This window comes from Colobus angolensis, unplaced genomic scaffold, assembly GCF_000951035.1.
Source record: "Colobus angolensis palliatus isolate OR3802 unplaced genomic scaffold, Cang.pa_1.0 Scaffold314, whole genome shotgun sequence".
Classification (NCBI taxonomy): Eukaryota; Metazoa; Chordata; class Mammalia; order Primates; family Cercopithecidae; genus Colobus; species Colobus angolensis.
Window position 1 is genome coordinate 659127 of NW_012116422.1, and position 27113 is coordinate 686239.

At 39.2% G+C, this 27113-nt stretch overlaps 1 protein-coding gene across 1 annotated transcript in view; it reads right to left on the reverse strand.

The window, feature by feature from the left end:
- MEIKIN (meiotic kinetochore factor) overlaps window positions 1-27113 on the reverse strand; it is a 140433-nt gene continuing 113320 nt past the window's right edge. The window contains exons 12-13 of the mRNA XM_011951046.1: window positions 11328-11454; window positions 1-270 (exon numbers count right to left, since the gene is read on the reverse strand). Of these exons, the coding sequence (XP_011806436.1) occupies window positions 248-270; window positions 11328-11454 (150 nt within the window). The 3' untranslated portion in view covers window positions 1-247. The remainder of the gene's footprint in view (window positions 271-11327; window positions 11455-27113) is intronic.

The following is a 27113-nucleotide window of genomic DNA, read 5'->3' on the forward strand; positions in this document are numbered from 1 at the left end:
TTTGGTTCTTTACCTTGTAATATAAATACATATATTTAAGAAGCATATGGAATAATTATTTTTTCTTAACTGATTAAAAGTAAATGACAAGAACCTCAGTAGAATTTCAACACAGAGATATATCACAAATAACTGGAGAATTTTTTATTTTTAATTTCATATAATTTCAGGCAGACATTCTGCTTTATAGACTTTGACTTCACATTCCTGTCTTCAAAGTAGTGAAAATTCAGCCACAGCTGTTTTTTCATGCCATTTTTATTATGATATCTGGAGAAAAAAATATAACAATAGATTACTTTGTACACAAGCAGGTGTCCAATACTTATTAATAACCAGTCTGCAAGGGAGAGAGCACTTGATGCCCAGGTCACTCTAGTTTCAGCCCATCAAGCCTTAGGAAACAAATCCAGAGGCCACTGAAAAAAAAAAAAAAAAAAAAAGCAAAATTTGGCACATCCCTCATCCCTTCTAGGGCATGCTGAGGACATGTTCTCTTTGGAGAAGCAAGGAAATCTGCTCAACAACATTCTGGTTGAAAGCCCAGCAAAAATTGCTGTCAGTGGCCATCACAGGGCCTTCAACCCCAGCTTTGTAACCTGGAGCACTTGATCCAGTTGTTCTTTTCATCCCTGTCCTCAGCCACCACCGAGGAAAAAGCCTCTCATATTCTCTTGCCTATCCTTCCTTTGCATTTTCCTACCCTTTATTTCAGTTGAACCCAGGTTCCATCCCGAAGACAGGACTGCTTCTGGTGCCTTTGCCCCCACATCTTGTGCCAAGAGATCCAGAGTGGAACCAGCTTTACCTAGTTAACATTGCCACTTTCATACTATGATATACCTCATCTCTGGCCAAATCAGCCTATATCAATGGCTCTGAAATTCTGTTGCATCTAAAACTATCTAGGAATTTAAAATCCTGATATCTAGGCCATCTTCCATACCAATTAGATCAGGGACCCAAATATCAGACAACCAGGAAGGTATGATGTGCAGCTAAGTTGAGAACCAGACACCTGTATCTTTGCCATTCAAAGTGGGGTCCATGGACCAGTTACGTCAGCATCATCAAAAAGGTTGTGAGAAACGTAGAATCAGCAGTCCCATTCTAAATGTACTGAATCAAAGTCTCCATTTGAACGAGATCCTCAAGCAATTCACAAGTACATTGAAGTTTGGGAAGTGCTGGCTATACTATACTACTCTTTACTACTCCCTGTTTACTGACCTCAGACACTGCTCACTCATTGAAGACTTTGGAAATGGTTCACAGTCATCCTCTCCACATGAACTTCTGAGTAACTTCCCAAGTGGGTAATCAGCCCACCCAACTATCTTGTCTCACCTACCCTTCAACTTCTCAGTCTTCAAATACACATCCAAGGCCATGACCTATGTTTTCCCTTGCCATCACCTACAGTGCATCATTTCAGACACTTCACAATACTACAGACCCAAAAGTCATCTCTAACTACTATTCTTTCTTACTACCCTGCACTACTACCTATGTTAGTCACTAAGTCTTGTCAATTATACCAATAAAAAATTTCTAGTTTAGACTGGTTCTCCTAAATCCTACAGAAATCCTAAATCAGATGCCTGAGGCGATGACCTGGGAATCTGCATTATTTATAAGTTCCTCTGGTGGTCTGAGCACCACATTTTGAGATACACTAGCTCAGATACTTATTTTTTCAACTTTGCTCACTGGAACTTTTGCAAAACTCCCACCTGGCCTTTTTGTTTTTAGGGTCATTTCTTCTCAAATCACCCCTATACTTCCTGTGAGAATGAGCAAATAAAAAGTAAATTTGGGCCAGGTGTGGTGGCTCATACTTGGAATCCCAGCACTCTGGGAGGCCAAGGTGAGCAGATTGCTTGAGCCCAGGAGTACGAGATCAGCCTGGGCATCATGGTGAAACCCGGTCTCTACAAAATACATAAAAATTAGGAAGGCATGGTAGCAACTGCCTGTAGTCCCAGCTACTTGGCAGAATCACTGGAGCCTGGAGGGTCGAGGCTGCAGTGAGCTGCGATCACACCACTGCACTCCAGCATGGGTGAGAGAGCAAGACTCTGTCTCAAACAAACAAAAACACATATATGCCTCCATTGGGCTTGTTTTACATATCTGACTTCCTCTATGAGACTATAAACTTTATAAAGACAACTATGTCTTTATATCAGTATCACCAGCAATTATTTCTAGCATATGACATCCAGACTCAACAAATGTTTGCGAATGAGTGAACAAAATAACTGCAGAACTTCATCTTTTCATTCTATAACCACATGACACTAAAACAAGAGACTTAAAAGGCCTCCAGGATGTTGAACTAGTTTGATTTCTTTATCCCCAAGGCACTGGCTGGCATACTTCATCTCTGTATTTTCACTAGAACAATGGTTCTGTGTCAAAGACTATACACACTTACCTGACATGTGCTTTACATGAGGTGGCATAACCAAATTTACCAACAATGACACTAACCAGTCAGCATATTTTAGGCTTTCTGCAATTTGATAAAAACCAAAGAACAGGCTGGGTGCAGTGGCTCATGCCTGTAATCCCAGCACTTTGGGAGGCCGAGGCAGGTAGATCATGACATCAGGAGATTAAGACATTCCTGGCCAACACGGTGAAACCCTGTCTCTACTACAAATACAAAAATTAGCTGGATGTGATGGTACGTGCCTGTAATCCCAGCTACTCGGGAGGCTGAGGCAGGAGAATCGCTTGAACCAGGGAGTCGGAGGTTGCAGTGAGCTGCCACTGCACTCCAGCCTGGCAACAGAATGAGACTCCGTCTCAAAAAACAAACAGAAAAACAAAACAAAACAAAACAAAAAAACAAATACAACCAAAGAACAGTTTTCAAAAGGGAGATGAAGAAGGCTAAACTTGAGAAATTAACCTAACCTATAGAAAAAAATTATTGTATAATGAGTGACTATTATATGTCACACTCTTTACAAAGATTATCTTAGTCCTCACAACAATTCTTTGAGGTAAGAACGACTATTTTACCAAGATAGGAGGTAACAATTCTTTGAGGTAAGAACTACTATTTTACCAAGATAGGAGGTAACAATTCTTTGAGGTAAGAACTACTATTTTACCAAGACAGGAGGCTAAAATTCAGAAAGTTTAAGGAATTTGCTTATGTAATAGTTAGAATTTGAACTTAGGGATGTCCTATTCTTAAGTGATTTCTACTACCATCTTTCAGATACTTGAATTATTATGTTTCCACTTCATTTGTCATATATCTGTGTGAATCTTCTGCCTGCTATTATTATCTAGAAAATCAAACTTCTCACTAAAGATAACATATGCATCCAGTTAAAGGCTGTGATTCTACAGTACTAGCCTGAGAGATTAATTCATAACACATAATTTATTGTCTCTTCTAGAGCTCAAAATAAAATAAAAAAATTTTTTTAATTTACTATAAGGATAGCTACAGGTTTTGTCTGATTAACCAAAAGGTATTATTAGACTTCTCTAACACCTCAAAGTTAAAAGTGTCCTCTCGGGTTCCTACAATGTCTTGTTCTAGTTCTGATTCTACAAGTAATAAGCTCTATGAACTTGGGCAAGTCACTTAACCTGGCCACGTCATTTTTGTTATATGTAAAATGAGCAAAATAAACTAATGAAATGGTTCTCAAATGTTTGTGCTTACTGGAATCACTTTCAAAACGCAGGTTCCTGTGCCATCTCTAGAGACTGTAGTTTACCAGGTCTGTAGTTATTCTGGTGGAGGTGGTCAGAAGGACCACGCTTTGAGAAACCTTAGACTAGATGTTTTCTACAGCCTCCTTTATCTGGCTGTCACTATTCCAACGACTTACCCACACCACCTCCTCTATCACAACTCTTTGGTTCACTTTCACCATTGTTTTTTCTTTAATCAGCATAGTGCCAGTTATTAATGAACAAAAAGCATACTGATCACAGTCCTAGACTGAAATTCAAAGGAATTTCACCCTGTAGTCCTGATTAGATTACTGCCAAAATAGCTAAAACTTTAAATGCCAGGACTAAAAATAGGCTGCTGCATGTTTAAAATAACATGATCACTAGTTAGCTTGGCGCTTTGCTATTTTTACTAAAGGAGAGAGACAAGTGGCCAGAGGTTGAAAGGGAAACAGGAAGCAGCTGTTATGATGAGAGCCTAGAAAGAAGCCAGGAGATGGCACCATTAGTTCATTACTTCAACATTAATGGGGAGGGGAAGTGAGAGCAGTTATCTCTGTAAATTAAACTGAAAAACTTCAGTCTGAACACTCAAAAGAACCTCCCAGACATACTTTGGTTCTGATTTGTTGCATACTTAAGTCCAGAATTTTGACAATATCTAATGTCAGAAACTAATATGACAGGCCAAAAAGATCAAATTAAAAGTGTTTTTAGTGTTATTTGTAAGCTTTTTCTTTCTTTTTTTTTATTTTTGAGACGGAGTCTCACTCTGTCACCCAGGCTGGTATGCAGTGCTGTGATCTCGGCTCACTGCGACCTCTGCCTCCCAGCACCCGCCACAACGCCCAGCTAATTTTTGTATTTTCAGTACAGACAGGGTTTCACCATGTTGGCTAGGCTGTTCTCGAACTCCTGACCTCAGGTGATCCGCCCACCTCAGTCTCCCAACGTGCTGGGATTACAGGCATGAGCCACCACGCCTGGCCAACTTCTTTTTTTTGAGACAGAGTCTCGCCTTGTTGCCCAGGCTGGAGTGCAGTGGTGTGATCTAGGCTCACTGCAAGCTCTGCCTCCCGGGTTCATGCCATTCTCCTGCCTCAGCCTCCCGAGTAGCTGGGACTACAGGTGCCCGCCACCACGTCTGGCTAATTTTTTGTAGTTTTAGTAGAGAGGTTGTTTCACTGTGTTAGCCAGGATGGTCTCGATCTCCTGACCTCCTCGTGATCTACCCACCTCGGCCTCCCAAAGTGCTAGGATTACAGGCATGAGCCACCACGCCTGGCCCAGCCAACTTCTTCTTAAAGTATAACAAATACACAGAAATGTACACATATGTACAGCTTGATAGGTTTTCACAAACACAACATACCTGTGTAAACAGCACTGAGATAATGAAACACAACATTACCGGCACCCTAGAATTCCCCCTTGTAATCTCTTCCAAGTAATGCCCCCACTCCAACAAGGGCATCCACTATCGTGATTTCCATTATAATTTAGTTTTGCCAGGTTTTATACTGTATGTGAATAACATTAAATATACTCTACTGGGTCTGGCACCCTTTGTTAAATGCATCATTATGTGTGTAATTGTGTATATAACATGTAATATGTAACAGTTGCATATAACTTTATATTGTTGATTTTCACTGCTATATAGCACTCTAATGAATGAATATACCATAGTTTATCCATTTTGCTTAATGGGCATTTGGATAGTATCCAGCTTGAGGCTATCATGAACACTGATGCTATTAATATTCTAGTAAATATTTTTTGGTGACACATATATACATTACAGTTGGGTATATTCCTACAACTGAAATTGGTGGGTCTCCAAAGGCTTTCCACCTTTGTAATTTCCAGAGGTCAAGTAGTATAAGGGACATCCCTATTAAGGTGAAGAATGAGGTATTGCATCTGGCACCTCCTATAACCAAAAGGGAGACACAATGCCTAGTCAGCTTTTTTGGATTTTGGAGTTAACATATTTTCTCATTTAGATGTGCCACTTCAGCCCACTCACTAAGTGACCTAAAAAGCTGCTAGATTTGAAGGGAGGCCCAGAACAAAAGAATGATCGCAACAGGTCGAGGTTGCTGTGGAGCTGCTCTGACAATTGTGCCAAATGATCCAGCAGACCAATGGTGCTTGAAGTGTTAGTGGCAGATAGAGACGCTGTTTGGAGCCTTTGGCAGGTCTCTGGTGAATCTTTCTGATGGAGTCTTGCTCTGTCACCCAGGCTGGAGTGCAGTGGCCCGATCTCAGCTCACTGCAAGCTCCGTCTCCCAGGTTCACGTCATTCTCCTGCCTCAGCCTCCTGAGTAGCTAGGACTACAGGCACCCGCCACCATGCCTGGCTAATTTTTTTGTAGTTTTAGTAGAGACAGGGTTTCACCGTGTTAGCCAGGATGGTCCCGATCTCCTGACCTCGTGATCCGCCCATCTCAGCCTCCCAAAGTGCTGGGATTACAGGCTTGAGCCACCACACCTGGCTGATGTTTAACTATATTCTAGAGTGGTAGCCAATGATTTGGCTGTATGGTCAGGGACTTGGAAAGAACATTGTATTAGTCAGGGTTCTCTGAAGGACAGAACTAATAGGATATATATATATATATAGGATATATATATAAAATAGGATATATATATATATATATATATAAAGGGGAGTTTATTAAGGAGTATTAACTCACATGATCACGGAGTCCCACAATAGGCTATCGGCAAGCTGAGGAGCAAGGAAGCCAGTCCAAGTCCCAAAGCTGAAGAACTTGGAGTTCAATGTTACAGGGCAGGAAGCATCCAGCATGAGAGAAAGATGTAGGCTGGGAGGCTAAGCCAGTCTAATCTTTTCACATTCTTCTGCCTGCTTTTTATTCAGGCATGCTGGCAGCTGAGTAAATAGATGGTGCCCACCAAACTGAGGGTGAGTCTGCCTCTCCCAGTCCACTGACTCAAATGTTAATCTCCTTTGGCAATACCCTCACAGACACACCCAGGAACAATACTTTGCATCCTTTAATCCAATGAAGTTGATACTCAGTAATCCATCATAAGTGGACTGAAAAATTTGAGAGAAGGCATTGGACGGACCTTTTTTTTTGAGACAGGATCTCACTCTATTGCTCAGGCTGAAGTGCAGTGGTGCGATTACAGCTTACTGCAGCCTCCACCTCCTCGGGCTCAGGTGATCCTCCCACCTCAGCCTCCCACGTAGCTGGAACTACAGGAGTGCACCACCACACCTGGCTAATTTTTGTATATTTTTGAAGAGATGGTTTCACAATATTGCCCAGGCTGGTCTCAAACTCTTGGGCTCAAGTGATCCACTTGCTTCAACCTCCGAAAGTGGTGGGATTACAGGCATGAGCTATCACACCCGGCCAGGACAGACCTCTCTCAATGGGAAAAAAAAAAAGAAAAGAAAAGAAGGATGTATCCCATAAAATTCTCACCAAAGGTGGTCTTAGCAGAGGAGGATTTTAATAATGAAGGGAATATAGGATAATCAAGTCTGTGGAAACCAGTCAGTCTCTATTCCAGCCACCTCTGTCAGAACAGGGCTGGAGAAAGAGGCTAATTGGTATCCTCTTTGCTCATGGCTCAGGAACAAAGTGGCCATGGTGGCAAGAATGAAGGTCATACATAGGCTCAGCAATATGGATTTCCACTATCCAAGGCCAATCTGGATGCCACTGCTGAGTGCCCAGTCAGCAGCAGACAACAACACTGACTCCAAGTATGGCACTATTCCTCTGGGTGCTCAGTCAGCTTTGTAGTTGAGTACATTGAACTACTTCCATCATGGAAGGGGTAGCATTTTGTTCTTACTAGAACAGACATTCAATACAGATTTGCCTTCCCCATACAAAATTCTGCCAAAATTGCCATCCATGGTCTCACAGAATGCTTTACCCATTGTCATGATATTCCATACAACATTGCTTCTGATCAAGGAACTCACATCACAGCAAAATAATTGCAGTATGAGTCACTGCTCCTGGAATTCACTGGCCTATGTTCCCTATCATGCTAAAGCAGCTGGCCTAATAGGATGATGGGATGGCCCTTTGAAGATTCAGTTATAGCACCAGCTAGGTGGCAACAACTTGCAGGTAGGGCAGAGATCTCCAGAGGGCTATATATATATGCTCTGAATCAGCATCCAATAAATGGTACTTTTTTCCCTCCATAGTCAGGAATCAAGTGGTAGAAACAAAAGTGGCACCATGCATTATTAACCCTGGTGATCCACTAGCAAAATTTATTCTTCCTGTTCTCATAATTTTATGCTTCACTGGCTTAGAGGTCTTAGTTCCAAAGGGAGAAATTCCTCTACCAGGAGACTAATTCCATTAAACTGGAAGTTAAGACTGCCCCCAGTCACTGTGGAGTCAACACGCTAAGAAGGGACTTATGGTGTTGACTGGAGCGACTGATCTGGACTACCAAGGGGAATCTGAACTACTACTCCATAAGGTGGTAAGGAAGAATATGTCTGGAATACAGGGGATCTCTTAGGGTATCTGTTAATTTTATCATACCCTATGATTAAGGTTAATGGAAAACTACAACAACCCAATCCAGGCAGGACTACCAATGGCCCAGACCCATCAGAAATAAAGTTTGTGTCACCCACCAGGTAAAGAACCATGACCATCTGAAGTGCTTGCTAAAGGCAGAAGGAATATGGCATGGGTAATGGAAGAAGGTGGTTATAAATACCTGTTATGATCACCTGATTAGTTAGGCAAGTATCTTTGTTTTCTTCTCTCTCTTATTTCTTTATCATATAATGTGCAATGTATTAATAACAGTTAACTTTATATCACAGTTTTTAAGTTACAGGATAGCAAGAAGAAGGGTGAACATTGCCTGAAACTTTGTATCCTCTAATGGGGAAAGGATTAGCACATTTTCAGTTTTATGCAGGACAGTTGTAGCATGTTAGGCAAAAGTATGACTTTATTATTGTCTTTATTTAGAGACTAAATATGGTTTAAGGAGATGCAAATGGATGCGTAGTTGATAAGGAATGCGCTGTGATGGTTAGTTGTATATGACAACTTGCCTAGGATGTATTACACAATTATTCAGTTAAATACTAATCTAAGTGTTGCTGTGAAGGTATTTTGTAGAAGTGGCTAGTATCTATAATAGACTTTATATAACCTTTAAGGAGATTATCCCTGATAATATAGGTGGGCCTCATTCAATCAGTTGAAAGGCCTTAAGAGCAAAACTGAAGTTTATCTGAACAAGAAGAAATCTATCTGTAGACTGCATCATCGGCTCCTGCCCAAGAGTTTCCAGCCTGCCATACAGTTTTCAAACTTGCCCAGCTATACTTATACAGCTCCATAATTGTAGAAGTCAATTCCTTGTTTTATTCTCTCTGGAATGGTAATTAGCATACATTAGACCTTATTCTATCCTCTATAACTTTCAACCTCTCTTTAATATTTTCCATATATATATATATAATTGGCTCTTTTTCTTTGGTAGAATCCTGACAAATACAGGATCTTGCTATTCCCTACCACTATGCTGATGTTATCAGAGATAGAGATAGAAAGAAGTCAATTATGTGCTTTCTCCTTGAAAACTTCATAACCTAAGGAATATGAAATATGAAAAGTCAGCACCATAAATTAGGTCGGGTAGCAATATAGTATTGTGATGGTCAATTTTAGATATCAGTTTGGCTGGAATAAGGGATACTCAGAAAGCTGGTAAGGCATTATTTCTGAGTAGATCTGTTTCTGTGAGGATGTTTCCAGAAGAGACTGGCATTTGAATCAGTGGACTGAATAAAGAAGATCTGCCCTCACCCAAAGTGGTCAGGTACCATTCAACTGGTTGAGGACCAGAATAGAAAAGGCAGAGGAAAGGCAGATTTACTGTCTCTTCTGGAGCGAGGACATCCATTTTCTCTTGCCCTTGGACCTTAGAACTCCAGGTTCCCTGGCCTATGGATTCTGGGAGTTGCATTGCAACTCCCCAAGTTCTAAGTCCCTTGGACTTGGACTTAGTGATGCCACTGGCTTCTCTGGGTCTCCAGCTGGCACATGGCATGTCATGGAACTTTTCAGCCTCCATAACCATATTAGCCAATTTTCATTAAAAATCCCCCTCACTGGCTGGGCGCGGTGGTTCACACCTGTAATCCCAGCACTTTGGGAGGCTGAGGCGGGTGGATCACGGGGTCACAAGATTGAGACCATCCTGGCTAACATAGTGAAACCTCATATCTACTGAAAATACAAAAAAAAAAAAAAAATTAGCAGGGCATGGTGGTGGGTGCCTGTAGTCCCAGCTACTCGGGAGGCTAAGGCTGGAGAATGGTGTGAACCCGGGAGGTGGAGCTTGCAGTGAGCTGAGATCGCGCCACTGCACTCCAGCCTGGGTGACACAGCAGGACACTGTCAAAAAAAAAAAAAAAATCCCCTCTCATATATCTCTATCTCCTTTAGGTTCTGTTTTTCTGGAGAACCCTGACAAATACAATTATTAAGTATCAAATGAGTAGCACTGAATTGAGTATTCAAGGAACTTGTAAAAAAGAGAGATCTCTATAGACTTAGAGAATGCTCAGGGCAGGTACTGTGGAGGAAATAAGTACAAGAATTAAGAGTGGACATCTTGGTTGAATTGAAGCTGTATATATCTAACTAAATTTCAATTGCTTCATTGGCTGTTTATTCATAAAAATTCCAAAGTGCCACTGAGTAATTAGACGTTCTGGCTGAAGCATCGTGAGGGGAGATGTTAAGCCTTCTAAACTAAAAAAGAAAAAGAAAACAAAACAAACACTGCATTTGGAGTTTAGAAAGCTTAAAAGACTGAATTCCTCTCTACCACTTGGAAAAAGTATGATCTTGGACAAATTCCATACTACTTTAAATCTCAGAGCCTTAATACGTAAAATGGGAATAACAGTACACATCTCATCTATTATAAAGTCATAATGAGAAATAAATGAAATATAAGGTTCTTAGCACAGTGCCTTTCACAGAGGAAGTAATCAACCAATATGAGGTGAATGCAAAAACATCTCCACATCTCTAAAAAGAATGCTGCTAAAATTGAAACCAAAACAATACTAAATTTCACATAATTATAAGAGGAAGTATCCTGGATAAATAGATTTTACATCAGTGTCATATGCTAATTTTTCAAAAGATAAAGTATCTGTCTTTAAAAAAATTATTTTACTCTGGTTCTGGTTCTGAAATCTGACCAGACTTTTTTTTTTTTTTTTAATGAAGAGACAGACAGTGTCTCCCTCTGTCACTCAGGCTTCTAAACTAAAAGACTGAATTCCTCTTTTAGTGGTACAGTGGTACAGGTAGTACAGTGACCTGATGATAGCTCACCATAACCTTGAACTCCTAGGCTCAACTGATCCTCCTGCCTCAGCTATCCAAAGTGCTGGGATTATAGGCATGAGCCACTGAGTCCACCCCTGACCAGGCTTTTATAATTTTACCATTTCCACTTTGTGCAAGAACTCTTAGAATACAATTTATATCTGAATTTCCTGTGTACATAAGGCATTTTTAATGAAAAAAAAGTTTTCTATCATCCAAAAAGTATGCTCTGCATTCATACTACAGTACCTTGAGGGATATCCTTAGGAAGAGAATATTTCTTCTTCTTTACAATAACACCTTTATTTTTCACTTGTCTAGCTCCTCCTGGTGATGCTCTAATAATACAACATATTTCTGATGCATTTGCAGGAAACTGGAAAAGAAAAAAAGCAGATATTACATAATTCCTCCAAATATTACACTTGTATGTTGCTTTATTTCAAATGCAACTAGTCTTAATAGATATACAGATGTATTTCTTAGATATTAATAATAGCAAGCATGTATTAAATGCTTACTCCACTCCTAACAGTAATTGGTTTTAAAACATATGTTCATTTAATATTCACAAAACCAAGCAAGGCAGATTATATTATCTCCATTTTATAAATGAGAAAACAGTTTCGGAGAGATTGACTTACTTAAGGATAGGGAGCAAGTAATGGTAGAGTTGAGATTCAAGCATGCTGAAGTAGGAGAGAAAGTTTGCATGATTTATTGAGTTAAAACACAAATTTAAATTTAACTGAGTTAAACACTAAATTCCTTAATTTTTTACCTCAGGTAATTCTGACAATTTCCCATCAGGCAGATAGTCTCTGGAATAAAAAAATACCGGCTGGGCACGGTGGCTCATGCCTGTAATTCCAATACTTTGGGAGACCAATGTAGGAGGATTCCTTGAGGCAGAGGCAGAGGCAGAGGCTGAAGCGGAGGCAGACGGGGAGAGGGAGGGAGAGGGAGTGGGAATGGGGAAAGAAAGGAAAGAAATGCCATATCTTTCAGAAGTGACATATCTTGTTTTTTAGAATTCAGAAGCAGAGATGTATTTATCCAGGGCTTCTGTTATTTTAAATAAAGTCTATATAGAAACTTATGTAATTTTCTTTTTTTTTTTGAGACAGGGTCTCTTTCTTTTGCCCTGGCTGGAGTGCAGTGGTGTGATCTCGGCTTAAAGCAACCTCTGCCTCCCAAGTTAAGTGATTTTCGTACCTCAGACTCCAAGTAGCTGAAACTACAGGCATGCACCACTACATCCGGCTAGTTTTTTTGTTTTTAGTAGAGATGGCATTTCACCATGTTGGCCAGGCTGGTCTCTAATTTCTGACCTCAGGCGATCTGCCCGCCTCAGCCTCCCAAAGTGCTGGGATTACAGGAGTGAGCCACCGTGCCCAACCAGAAACTTCTTATGTAAATTAAAAAATATATTTTTTAAGTTTTGTAAGTACATAGTAGGTATATATTTATGCAGTACATGATATGTTTTGGTACAGACATGCAATGCATAATAATCACATCTATGGAAAATCGGGTATCCATCCCCTCAAGCATTTATCCTTTGCATTATAAACAATCCAATTCGTTATTTTTAAATGTACAATTTTAAATACCAGACTTTTATAATTTTACCATTTCCACTTTGTGCAAGAACTCAGAATATAATTCATAACTGAATTTCCTGTGTACCTAAGGCAGTTTCCTATAGGGCCAGCAAATACTAGGTCTTATTCATTCTTTCTATTGTTTTGTACCCATTAACCATCCCCACCTACCCCCACCAATCCCCACCCCCAGCACCCAGCTATCCTTCCCAGTGTCTGGTAACCATCCTTCTATTCTCTATCTCCATGAGTTCAATTGTTTTGATTTTTAGATCCCACAAATAAGTGAGAACAAGTGATGTTTGTCTTTCTGTGCATGGCTTATTTCCCTTAACATAATGACCCCCAGTTCCATCTATGTTGTTGCAAATGACAGGATCTCATTCCTTTTCATGGCTGAATAGTACTCCATTGTGTATAAGTATCACATTTTGTTTATCCATTCATCTGCTGATGGACACTTAGGTTGCTTTCAAATCTTGGCTATCGTGAACAGTGCTGCAACAAACATGGGAGTGCAGATATCTCTCCAATATACTGGTTTCCTTTCTTTTGGGTATATACCCAGCAGTGGAATTGCTGGATTGGTAGCTCTATTTTTTGTTTGTTTGTTTGTTTTCCCGAGATAGTGTTTCACTCTGTTGCCCAGGCTGGAGTGCAGTGGCGTGATCTTGGTTCACTGCAAACTCTACCTACCAGGTTCAAGCAATTCTCCTGCCTCAGCCTACCAAGCAGCTGGAATTAGAGATGCGCACCACCATGCCTGGCTAATTTTTGTAGTTTCAGTACAGACCAGGTTTCACTATGTTGGCCAGGCTGGTCTCGAACTCCTGACCTCATGATCCGCCCACCTTGACCTCCCAAAATACTGGGATTACAGGCATGAGTCACCGTGCCTAGCCTATTTTTAGTTTTTTTGAGGAACCTCCAAACAGTTCTCCATAGAGGTTGTACTAATTGACATTCCCACCAACAGTTTATAAGGGTTCCCCTTCTCCACATCCTCACTAGCAACTGTTATTGCCTGAGTTTTGGATAAAAGCCATTTTAACTGGGGTGACATAATATCTTACTGCACTTTTGATTTGCATTTCTCTGATGATCAGTGATGTTGAACACTTTTTCATATGCCTTTTTGTAATTTGTATGTCTCCTTTTGAGAAACGTCTTTTCAAATCTTTTCCCCATTTTTGAATCAGATTATTAGATTTTTTTCCTACAGAGATATTTGAGCCCCTTTTCCCTACAGAATTGTTTGAGCTCCTGGTTATTAATCCCTTGCCAGATGGGTAGTTTGCAAATGTTTTCTCCCATTCTGTGGGTTGTCTCTTCACATTGTTGATTGTTTCCTTTGTTGTGCAGAAGCATTTCAACATGATGTGATCCTATTTGTCTATTTTTGCTTTGGTTGCCTGTGCTAATGGGGTATTATTCAATAAATATTTGCCCAATGTCCTAGAGTGTTTCCTCAATGTTTCCTTGTAGTAGTGTCATAGTTTGAGGTCTTAAGGTATTTAATCCACTTTAATTTTTCTATAAGGTAACAGGTAAGGATCAACTTTCATTCTTCTGCACGTGAATATTCAGTTTTCCCAGTATAATTTACTGAAAAGACTGTCTTTCCCCAATGTATGTCCTTGCTACCATTATGGAAAATAAGCTCGCTTTAGATGTACGGATTTCTCTCTGGGTTCCCTATTCGGTTCCATTAGTCTGTGTGTCTCTTTTTATGCCAGTACCATGTTGTTTTCATAGCTCTGTAGTATAACTTGAAGTAATATCATTCTTCCAGTTTTGTTCTTTTTGCTCAGGATAGCTCTATTAGTCCGTTCTCACACTGCTATGAAAAAAATACCCCAAATTAGGTAATTTATTAAGGAAGGAGGTTTAATTGACTCACAGTTCTACATGGCTGGGATAGCCTCAGGAAAGTTACAATCATGGTGAAAGGCACACCTCTTCACAGGATGGCAGAAGACAGAATAAGTGCCAAGTGAAGGGGAAGCCCCTTATAAAACCATGGGATCTTGTGAAAACTCACTATCATGAGAACAGCATGAGGGAAACTGCCCCCATGATTCAATTACCTCCACCTGGTCCCACCTTTGACACGTGGGGATTACTACAATTCAAGGTGAGATTTGCGTGGGAACACAGAGACCAACTGTATCAATAGCTTTGGCTATTCTGGATCTTTTGTGACTGCATGTAAGTTTTAGAATTGTTTTTCCTGTTTCTATGAAGAATGTCATTGGTATTTTCATAGAAATTCCATTAAATTTGTACATTGCATTGAGTAGTATGGATATTTTGTGATATTGACTCTTTCAATCTATGAACATGAAATATATTTCCATTTTTTTGGTGTCCTCTCCAATTTCCTTCAGGTTTTATTCATTGTACAGATCTTTCACTTTTTTGGTTAAGTAAATTCCTAGGTATTTATTTTACCTATGGCTATTGTAAAAGGGATTACTTTTTAAATTTCTTTTTCAGATTGTTCACTGTTGGCATATAGAAATGCTACTGATTTTGGTATGTTGATTTTGTATCTTGCAACTTTCCTGAATTTATTTATCAGTTCTAATAACTTTTTGGTGGAATCTTTAGGTTTTTTCAAGTATAAGATCATATTATCTGCAAACAAAGATAACTTAATTTCTTCCTTTCCAATTCAGATGCCCTTTATTTCTTTCTCTTGTCTGACTCCTCTAGCTAGGACTTCCAATACTATGTTGAATCACTGGTGAAAGTGAGCATACTTGTCTTGTTCCAGGTTTAAAAAAAAAATAGGCTTTCAGTTTTTTCTCATTCAGTATGATACTAGCTGTGCGTCTATTATGTATGGCTTTTATGATGTTTGACAGAGCAGAAGCACCGTCATCTCAGACAAATACCGCCACTTTAAGTTCCAGCTCCCTTTCTAGCCTCATGCATTTCAAGGAAATCATTTCTCTTCTACCTATAAGCAGCCAGAAAGAGCAGACAGTAAAACACAGATAAGACAGCTCCCGCACAGAGGGAGATGGGGGGAAAGTCTCTTGGGTAACTGCCAAACTTCACCCTCATACAATGGGCCCCAGTAAAACAGTGGGCCTTAATAGGCACATTCCTTTCCCTGCAGGTGCACTAAGATAGGGAAGCTAAAAGCAGACTGGGGGCGTTGGTAGTGGGGAGTTATGCCTGCAGCTGCAGAAAGATGTATGGGAACACACACACAACTCTCCCTCCCAGATAAGCACAACAGGCCAGGCATGGTGGCTCATGCCTGTTATCCCAGCACTTTGAGAGGCCAAGATGGGAGGATCAGTTGACGTCAGGAGTTCAAGACCAGCCTAGCCAACATGGTGAAACCCCAACTCTACCAAAAATACAAAAATTAGCCAGGTATGGTGGTGCATGCCTGTAATCACAGCTACTCTGGAGGCTGAGGCAAGAGAATTTCTTGAACCCCTGAGGTGGAGGTTCACTTCCAGCCTGGGTGACAGAGCTAAAAGCTAGACTCCATCAAAAAAAGAAAAAAAAAAAAAAAAAAGCACAACAGAGAGACACAGAAGCAATCCAAGCTTCTAATAAACTCTCCCACTCTGAATCCTTAAAAACTCTTAGTCTATAAGACAGTGTGCCTCTGACCTAACTCGGCCAAAAGGCTCCTCTCAGGTTTGTTTTCTCTAAGACAAACCTGCCTTGACTGGAAAGCTACCTTTCTTGTTTCTTTCCTTTCTTTACTTCTTACAGTGTTGAGATATGTTCCTTCTATGCCCAGTTTTTTGAGTGTTTTTGTCATGAAGGAGTATTAAACTTTATCACATACTTTTCAGCATCAATTGATCATATGGATTTTGTCCTTCATTCTGTTGACACAAAGTATCATGTTGATTGATTTGCATATGCTTAACCATCCTTGCATCCCTGGGATAAAACCTACTTTGTCATGGTAAATGGTTTTTATTTATTTATTTATTTATTTATTTATTCATTCATTTTTGAGATGGAGTCTCACTCTGTCACCCAGGCTGGAGTACAGTGGTGTGTTCTCAGCTCACTGCAACCTCTGCCTCCCAGGTTCAAGTGACTCCCCTGCCTCAGCCTCCTGAGTAGCTGGGATTACAGGTGTGCACCACCATGCCTAGCTAATTTTTTTGTATTCTTAGTAGAGACAGGGTTTCAGCATGTTGGCCAGGCTGGTCTCCAACTCCTGACCTCAGGTGATCTGCCTGCCTCAGCCTCCCAAAAGTGCTGGGATTACAGACATGAACCACTGTGCCTTGCTGATAAATGATCTTTTAAATGTATTGCTGAATTTGGTTTGCTACTATTTTGTTGAGGATTTTTCCATCAATATTCATCAGAGACACTGGCCTATAATTTTCTTTTTTTGAGGTGTCTTTCTCTAGTTTTGGTATCAGGGCAATTCTGGTCTCATAGAATGAATTTGGAAGTATTCCCTCCTCCATTTTTCAGAACAGTTTGAGTAGGATTGGTATTAGTTCTTCTTCAAATGTTTGGTAGAATTCAGCAGCAAAGCCATGAGGTCCTGGGCTTTTCTTTACTGGTAGACTATTATGGCTTCAATCACATTACTTGCTATTGGTCTATACAGGTTTTTGATTGATGGTTCAATCTTTGTAGGTTCTCTGTGTCTCGAAATTTCTCCATTTCTTTTAAATTTTCCAAATTATTGGCATATAGTTGCTCATAGTGGCCACTAATGATCCTTTGAATTTCTGTAGTATTCATTGTAATGTTCCTGCTTCATCTCTGATTTTATTTACTTGAGTCTTCTTTTTTTCTTAGTCTGGCTAATGGTTTGTCAATTTTGTTTATCTTTTCAAAATATCAACTTTTTGTTTTGTTGATCTTTTGTATGTTTCTTCAAATTCATTTATTTCTGTGCTGATCTTTATTATTTATTTTATTTTACTAATTTTGGGTTTGCTTTGCTCCTGCTTTTTCTAGTTCTTTAAGATGTGTCATTAAGTTGCTTATTTGAAGGTTTTCCTCTTTTCTGATGTAGGTACTTACAGCTCTAAATTTCCATTAGTACTGCTTTTGCTGTATCCCATAGGTCTTGGAATGTTGTGTCTCCATTATTATTTGTTTCAACAATATTTTCAATTTCCTTCTTAATTTGTCATTGACCACTGGTCATTCAGGAGCATACTGTTTAAATGCCAGGTGTTTATATAATTTCCAAAACTCCTCATTATTGATTTGAAGTTTTATTCCATTGTGGTCAGGATAGATGCTTGATACTGTTTCAATTTTTTGAGTGTTTTAAGACTCATTTTGTGACCCAATACATGGCCTGTCCTTTGAGAATGATTCATGCACTGAGGAGAAAAATGTGTATTCTGAAGCCACTGGATAAAATGTTCTATAAATATATATTAGGTCCATTTGTTCTACAGTGCAGATTAAGTCTGATGTTTCTTTGTTGATTTTCTGTCTGGGAGATCTGTCCAATGCTGAAAATGGGCTCTTTAAGTCTCTAGCTGTTGTTATATTGAGTTCTGCCTTTTGTGTGTGTGTGTGTGTGTGTGTGTATATGTGAGACAAGATTTACTCTTTTGCCCAGGGTAGAATGCAGTGATCCAAACACAGCTCACTGCAGCCTCAACCTCCTGGAATCAAGCAGTCCTTCCACTTCAGCCTCATGTATAGATGTATAGCTGGTGCCACCATGCCTGGCTTTTTTTTTTTTTTTTTTTTTTTGGAGACATGGGGTCTCACTTTGTTACCCAGGCTGGTCTCAAACTCCTGGGCTCAAGTGATCCTCCCACTTTGGCCTCCCAAAGTGCTGGGACTACAGGCATGAGCCACCACACCCAGCCTCTCTCTTTAGCTCTACTAATATTTGCTTTATATATGTGGGTGCTCCAGTGTTAGGTGCATATGTATTCACAATATGCTCTTACTGAACTGACCCCTTTATCTGTATGTAATAACCTGCTTTTTCTTTTTTTTTTTGGTTTCTATTGGGATAAAATATCTTTTTCCATCCCTTTATTTTCAGTTTGTGTGTATCTTTATAGCTGAAGTGTGCTTCTTGTAGGCAACAGATAATTTGGTGTTATTTTCTTTTTTTTTTTTTTTTAATCCATTCAGCCACTCTATGTCTTTTCATTGGAGAGTTTAGTCCATTTGCATTCAATGTTGTTATTCATAGTTAGGGACCTACTGCCGCCATTTTATTATTTGTTTTCTGGTTGACGGTCTTCTCTTTTTCCCTTCCTTCCTGTCTTCCTTTTAGTGAAGATGATTTGCTCTTGCAGTACACTTCAATTTCTTGCTTTTTATGTTTTGTGTATCTGTTGTATGTTTTTTGATTTGAGGTTACCATGAGGCTTGCAAATATTATAACTATTTTAAACTGATGACAACACTGATTTCATAAACATGCAAAAATAATATTAAAACTCTACACTTTAACTTTGTCCCCTTGCTTTTTAACTTTTTGTTTTTTCTCTTTATGTCTTATTGTACTGTCTATGTCTTGAAAAGTTGTAGTTATGATTTACTGGTTCACTGTTTATTCTCCTTAAGTCAAGAGAAGTTTATACACTGTGATAACAATGTTGTACTATTCTGTTTTTCTCTGTGCTTACTATTACCAGTGAGTTTTCTACCTTTAAATGATTTCTTATTGTTTATTAACATCCTTTTCTTTCAGAATGAAGAAATCCCTTTAGCATTTTCTGTAGGACAAATCTGGTGTTGACGAAATCCCTCAGCTTTTGTTTGTCTATGGAGATCTCTATTTCTCCTTCATGCTTAAAGGATTTTTTTGACAGATAATACTATTCGAGAGTAAAAGTTGTTCTCCTTCAGCACTTTAAATATGTCATGCCACTCTCTCCTGGCCTGTAAGGTTTCTACTGTAAAGTCTGCTGCTGGATGTATTAGAGCTTCATTTTATGTTGTTTCTTTTTTTTTCCCTTGCTGCTTTTAGGATCTTTACTATATCCTTGACCTTTCAGAGTTTGATTATTAAATGCCTTGAGGTAGTCTTCGGATTAAATCTGCTTGGTGTTCTACGAACTTCTTGTCCTTGGATATTGATATCTTTCTCTATGACTGGGAAGTTCTCTGTTATTATCCCTTTAAATAAACTTTCTATCCCTATCTCTTTCTCTACCTCCTCTTTAAGACCAGTAACTCTTAGGTTTGCCATTTTGAGGCTATTTTCTAGATTTCACAGGTGTGCTTCATTTTTTTATTCTTTCTTCTTTTGTCTCCTCTTTGTCTTTTCAAATAGCCAGTCTTAAGCTCACTAATTCTTTCTTCTGCTTGATCAGTTCTGCTGTTAAGAGACTCTGATGAATTCTTAAGTATGCCAAATTGCAGTTTTCAACTCCAGGATTTCTGCTTGATTCTTTTTAAGTATTTGAATGCCTTTGTCTAATTTACCTGATTTCTAAATTCTAAATTCTGAATTCTAAATTCCTTCTCTATGTTATCTTGAATTTCTTTGAATTTCCTCGAAACAACTATTTTGAATCCTCTGTCTGAAAGGTGATATATCTCTGTTCTCCTGGATTGGTCCCTGGTGTCTTATTTAGCTCTGGTGAGGTCATGTTCTCCTGGATGATGCTGGTGTTTATAGATGTTCATCAATGTATGGGCATTCAAGAATTAGGTATTTATTGTAGTCTTTACAGTCTGGATTTGTTTATGCCTTTGCTTCTTGGGAAGGTTTCTTAGATATTCAAGGGACTTGGGCCCCAAGTAACACTGGTTTTTGCAGACTTGTAGCAGTACCACCTTGGTAGTGTTGGACAAGATCTGGAAAAATTATCTGGATTCCTAGGCAGAGACTCTTGTTCCTTTCCCTTACTTTCTCCTAAACAAATGGAGTCTCTATCTCTCTTTGCTGAGCCACCTGGAACTGAGGGTATGATGATGCAAGCACCCCTGTGACCACCACCAATGGGACTAAGCTGGGTCAGACCTGAAGCCAGCACAGCATTAGACCTTGCCCATGGCCTTTCCCTTCAGCGTGGTAAGTTCCATCAGGTCCCAGGCTCTCAAGGATGAACAAGCAACCAAAAACTATCAAGAATAAAATTCAGGTCAGGTGTGGTGGCTCGCACTTGTAATCCCAGCATTTTGGGAGGACAAGGTGGGAGGATCACTTGAGGCCAGGAGTTCAAGACCAGCCTAGGCAGCATAGTGAGACCTGACTCTAAAAAAAAAATTAGAAAACTTAGCCAGGTGTGGTGGTCCACACCTGCAGCCATAGCTACTCAGGAGGCTGAGAGAGGAGAATCACTTGAGCCCAAGTGTTGAAGGTTACTGTAAGATATAATCCCACTACTGCACTCCAGCCTAGGTAACAGAGAGAGACATCCTGTCTCAAAACAAAACAAAACAAAACAAACAATAACCAGGAATGGAAAGAAGATTTGAAAAAGAAACAACCAGAATTTCTTGAAATGAAAAAGTTTTTGAAATAAAAAATTCAGTGAAAGGCTTAAGAAGCAGTGTAGATAGATAAAGAGAAAATTACTAAAGAAATTGTAATTACTAAAGACATAGGGCCAAGACAAGGAGCAGTTGTCCTCCAGTGGAGTCACATGGTCAGCACTTAATTCTCCCATGTGCAAAAGGGAAGCTCAGTGAGCCTTGAGGTCAGGGTTTCTATTTGGGGTCAGTCACACAGGCATGTAGTTCCTTCATGACAGACCTCAGCTACTCAGCCCCCAGAGGTCAAACAGACACAGAGTGGACCAAAACCTCAGGCATCAAAAACAAGTATTTACCATAAACCACATTGTTTGCATAAACTACCTGGCAAGGCCCAAGACTTCAGGCATACAGACATTCCTAAGAAGCAGAACACTCCAAGGACTCAGAGGTTATCTCCCAGGAGCCTGGCCACAGGACAGTCCTAAGGACCTTGGGAATGTGCAAGCCTGCTGAGTTAACCCTTTCCTGCATATACTTTACAAGGCAATGACAATTATACTATTAGGACAACTGTAACTGCCACATGTAAGTCAAAAGACAGTGGAATGACAACATCAAAGATCAGAGAGAAAATGACTGTCAACTTAGAAATGTGTACTAAGAAAAACTATCTTTCAAGAATAAAGACAAATTAAAGGCATTTTTTTAAACCTAACATAATCTACCACCAAAGACCTTCACTAAATAAACTAATCTAAATGGTGAATTTTTCTTGTTTTCTTTTTTTTACTAGAGATGGGGTCTCGCTATGTTGCTCAGGCTGGTCTTGGACTCCTAGGTTCAAGGAGTCCTCCCCCTTGGCCTCCCAAAGCACTGGGATTGCAGGCATGAGTCACTGTGCCTGGCCTAAATGGTGAATTTCAAAATAAAGAAAAATGACCTGAGATGACTGTCCTAAGAGGCAAGAATAAAAGGTAAGTAAATTTAAATATATGTAATATAAACAAACATTGTCTAAATAATAGCAATAATGCTGATTATTATAATTCGGGATTAAAGAAAAGACAACCAAAATACTGTAAAACAAAAATATATGTTGGGAGTGGATGATTGAACTTAAAAGTATTGTAAGTTCCTTATATTTTTCGCCAACAAAGTTGAGTTATTGTTTGATTTTTAGACATTACTAACTTAAGCATACCATGTAAAATTTCAAGAGTAGGCATGATTGATAGGCTTTGTGTCCCACCCAAATCTCATCTTGAATTATAATCTAAATTATAATCCCATGTTGGAGAAGGGACCTAGTAAGAGGTGATTGGATCCTGGAGGTAGTTTCCCCCATGCTGTGCTTGTGATAGTGAGTGAGTTCTCATGAGATTTGGTTGATAAGTGTCTGGCACTTCCCCTGCACTCTCTTTTTCCTGCCACCTTGTGAAGAAGGTACCTGCTTCCCGTTCGCCTTCTACCATGATTGTAAGTTTACTAAGGCCTCCCCAGCCATGCAGAACGGAGAGTCAATTAAACCTCTTTCCTTTATAAATTACCTGGTCTCACGTATTATCCTTATAGCAGTGTGAGAATGGACTAATACAATGCTAAGAAACAAAATAGAAAGTATGTTTCAAACCAGTAGGGGAAAGAAGTGAAATGGGAAAAGTTAAATTTTTTTTTTTTTAATTTTTAAGAGTTTCACTGTGTTGCCCGGGCTAGAATGACACAATCATAGCTTACTGCAGCCTCAAACTCCTGGGCTCAAGTGATCCTCCCATCTCAGCCTTCTGAGTAGCTAGGACTATAGGCATGTGCCACAATGCCTGGCTAATTATTTTTTCTTTTGTAAAGACAGGGTCTCTCTATGTTGAACAGGCTGGTTTTAAACTCCTGGCCTCAAGCAATCCTCCAGTTTTAGCCTCCCAAAGTGCTGAGATTACAAGTGTGAGCCATCATGACCAGCCAAAATTGTGTTTTCAATGAATCAAAAATTAAGAAGAAAAGGGAGGCATACAAAAAAACTAGATGAAAGGAAATAATAATTACAATCACAGAAACAAGTCCGAATATATCAATAATCACAGTACATATAAGTGGACTAAATTTGAAAGTTAAAAGACAGAGCTTGTCAGACTGGAAGAAAAATCCAGCTATTTACAAGAGACGTACCATAAACATAAGACTATGAGAAGGTTGAAAATAAAAGGATAGAAAAAGATATACCAAGGAAATAGGTAAAGAAAAGTAGGATAACTATATAGCAGACAAAACAGAATTCAAGACAAAAGAAAACATTATTAGAAACAGAAAGGCTTGCTAAAGAATGAAAACTGGTTCAGTTCACCAGAAAAACATAACGATCATAAACATGCATGGAATAAATAAAAGAGCTTCAAAATACATAAAGCAAAAATTTATAGATCTATAGGGAGAAAGTAATGAATCTACCATCATAATAGTGGCTAATTTCAACACATTCCTCTATGTTATTGATGGCTTAAATGATAAGCTATTAGGAAAGATAGAGAAATATTGAAAAACAGAATTAACAAGTTTTATTTAATTCACATATGGAGAATTTACCTACCAACAGTTACAGAATAAACATTACTTTCAAACACATGCAACATTTAATAAAAATTGACCATGTATTAGGCTGTAAGGCATCTATCAATATATTTCAAAAGAATTTGCCAGGCATGGTAGTGCACGACCATGGTCCCAGCTACTCAGGAGGCTAAAGTGGGAGGATCACTTGAGCCCAGAAGTTTGAGGCCATGAACATGCCACTGCACTCCAGCCTTGGTGACAGCGCAAGACCTTGTCTCAAAAAAAAAAATTAATTAATTAATTAATTAAGGTTAGAAGATATAGTAACCATGAAATAGTGAAGTACCCAGAGAACAAAAAAAGAACTGCTGTACATTAAAAATATTATTACATAGTACAAAAGCTTTAATATAAGATTTGTTTTGAGACAGGTCTGGTTCTGTCGCCCAGGCAGGAATGCAGTGGCATGATCTCACAATCTTAGTTCACCGCAATCTCTGCCCCCGGGGCTCAAGTCCTCCCACTCCAGCCTCCTGAGTAGCTGGGACTACAGGCACACACCATCATGCCCCGCTAATTTTTGTATTTTTTTTAGAGAGGGGATTTCACCATGTTGCCCAGGCTGGTCTTGAACTCCTGAGCTTAAGTGATTTGCTGCCTTTGGCCTCCCAAAGTTCTGGGATTATAGGCATGAGCCACTGTGCCTGGCCTAATATAAGATTTGGAAGATAAAATTGAGGAAATCTTCCAGAGAGTAGAACAAAACGACAAAAGGTTTTTAGAAGAAGATAGGAAGATGAGAAGGCCAATATAGGAAGCCCAATCTCCATATAATAGATGCTCAAAAAAGAAAGAAGTAGAGATTATCAATAAAATAATTTTTAAAATTTCCCCAAAAGAAGGTGCTTATTTTTCCAAATTAAAAGAATCTACCATGTTCTAACACATTACATAGAAAAAGACTCATACTAAAGCACATTTCAAAGAATCCATACCAGGTATGCAACACTTCTCTGACCATGATGTAATTAAGTTGAAAGTGAATAACAAATATATGTTAAAAGTCTTCATGGGCTCAGAATTTCTAAAATCCACATTTCTAAGGAACTCCTGGGTCAAACAAAAAGTCAAAATGGAATGTAAAACTACATAAACCCAAATAATACTGAAATTATAACCTATCAAACTTGTTGGATAAAGCTAAACCAGTACTAAGCAATGTACAAAATAAGCTGAAAGAAAATAGAAGGAAAAAGTCAATAAAGATAAAAGCAGAAACCACTGAAGCACATCATCATAAAATTTCAGAATATAAGGGACAAGGAGAAGATCTTCTGGCTTCCATAGAGAAATAGTTGATCATTAATAAAGGAGTAGAGATCAACATGGCTTCTCAAAGCAACACTGGAAGCTAGAACTATAATAAAGTTATGCTGAAAAAATTATAAAGAAAATTATTTCCACCTAAAATTCCAGCCAACTTAAATAATCAATCAAATATGAAGATGAAATAAGAACATTTTCGGTCACAAAAAGTCTCAAACAATTTCTATGAAAGGGTAACATGCACCCTTTCATAGGAAACCAATGGAAGATTAGCTTCTAGACTAAGGCAAAAAGAGAAAGCCATGGGATGGGGAAAACAGAAGACTGGCAAAGTGAGTTCCCAGGATGATGGTACGAGGAAATCCTAGGATGGGGCACAGAGGGCAATAGCAACATATGGGAGAACAGGTCAGAATGCTCTAGGAGAGACTTCCTTAGTAAACTGAAATTTGTGGTAAATTTGGTGAATCTGAAGATATAGAGAGGCAATGCAGGCAATTGGCAAAGAGTTTAGGATGGACTAAACAGAAAAATAAAAAAGCAAGTGTTATGGGTTGAATTGTGTTCTCCTCCCAAAAAATATGTTAAAGTCCTAACACCCAGTACTTGTGAAGGTGACCTTATTTGGAAATAAGGCCTCTGCAGACTTAATCAAGTTAAGATCACAAAGACTAAGGGGGAAGACAGTCATGTGAAGATGGGAGGTAGATATTGGAGTTATGCTGCCACAAGCCAAGAAATGCCTGAGTTTAACAGAAGATAGAAGAAAGTGCCTCCCCTCACAGCTGTGGAGGAAGCATGGCCCTGCCAACACCTTGATTTCAGACTTCTGGCCTCAGGAAATGAGAGAATAGATTTCTGTTGTTTTAAGAAGCCACCTAGTTTGTGGTTCTTTTAGGAGAAACACACAAAAAAGTGGTCACAGTTTACCATCTGCCATAAATTGGGTAGAATCTCCACTGATTTTAAGATTTATGAGACTGGGCACAGTGACTTATGCCTGTAATACCAGCACTTTGGGAGGCTGAGGTGGGCAGGTCGCTTGATTGCAGGAGTTTGAGATCAGCCTAGGCAATGTGGTGAAACCCCATCTCTACTAAAAAAAAAATAAAAAAATAAAAAAATACAAAGATTATCCAGGTGTGCTGACACATGCCTGTAGTCCCGGTTACTTGGGAGGCTGAGGTGGGAGGATCAATTGAGCCTGGGAGGTCAAGGCTACAGTGAACCATTATCATGCCACTGCACTCCAGTCTAGGCAACAGAGTAAGATCCTGTCTGAAAGAAAAAGATTTATGAAACAGAAAACAAAACAAACAAACAAACAAAAAACTTTAAAGCCTATTTACATTACAAAAGAAAGTAAATTAAATGAGGCAATGATTGGAAATATAACAGAAAATGAGTTTAACACATTTTCAAAAGAAAAACATCTGCTCAACAAGGTTCTCATCTTCCTTTTGGTTATAAACTTTGTCACCTGACCACAGAAGTAAGCAAGTGACCCAGGATTAGCCAATTATAGTTTACCATTTCCCTGGCAATTGTAATTGGTCGAAAATATAGGCATGTGGAACAGTCAAAGCTAACTGGAGCCCTTAACCAGGACTGAAAAACATACACACCTAGAAAAAAACCTCTCCCCTTCAATTTAGACTATGATAAAGTAAGCCTCAGGAGATAGGTGGAAGTCTGTTTCTTGGGTGGAAGCCCAAGAAAATGAAGCCAATCAAAGATAGGTTAACATTTTAAAAACAAGAACAAACAAAACCTACAAGACCTGAGGAGGACTTCGGTTTTTTAATTTTTTAATTTTTATTTTTTTTAGACAGTCTCACTACGTCACCCAGGCTGGAGTGCAATGGCGCCATCTCAGCTCACTGCAACCTCTGCCCCCTGGGTTCAAGTGATTCTCCTGCCTAAGCCTCCCGTGTAGCTGGGACTATAGGCATGCGCCATTGTAGCCAGCTAATTTTTGTATTTTTAGAAGAGTCAGGGTTTCACCATGTTGGCCAGGCTGGTCTTGAACTCTTGATCTCTGGTGATCCACCTGCCTTGGCCTCCCAAAGTGCTGGGATTACAGGTGTGAGTTGAAGAGGACTTTCTAACAAGATGCACTAATGTTTGGATTCAACACTCTCCTTCCCATTTA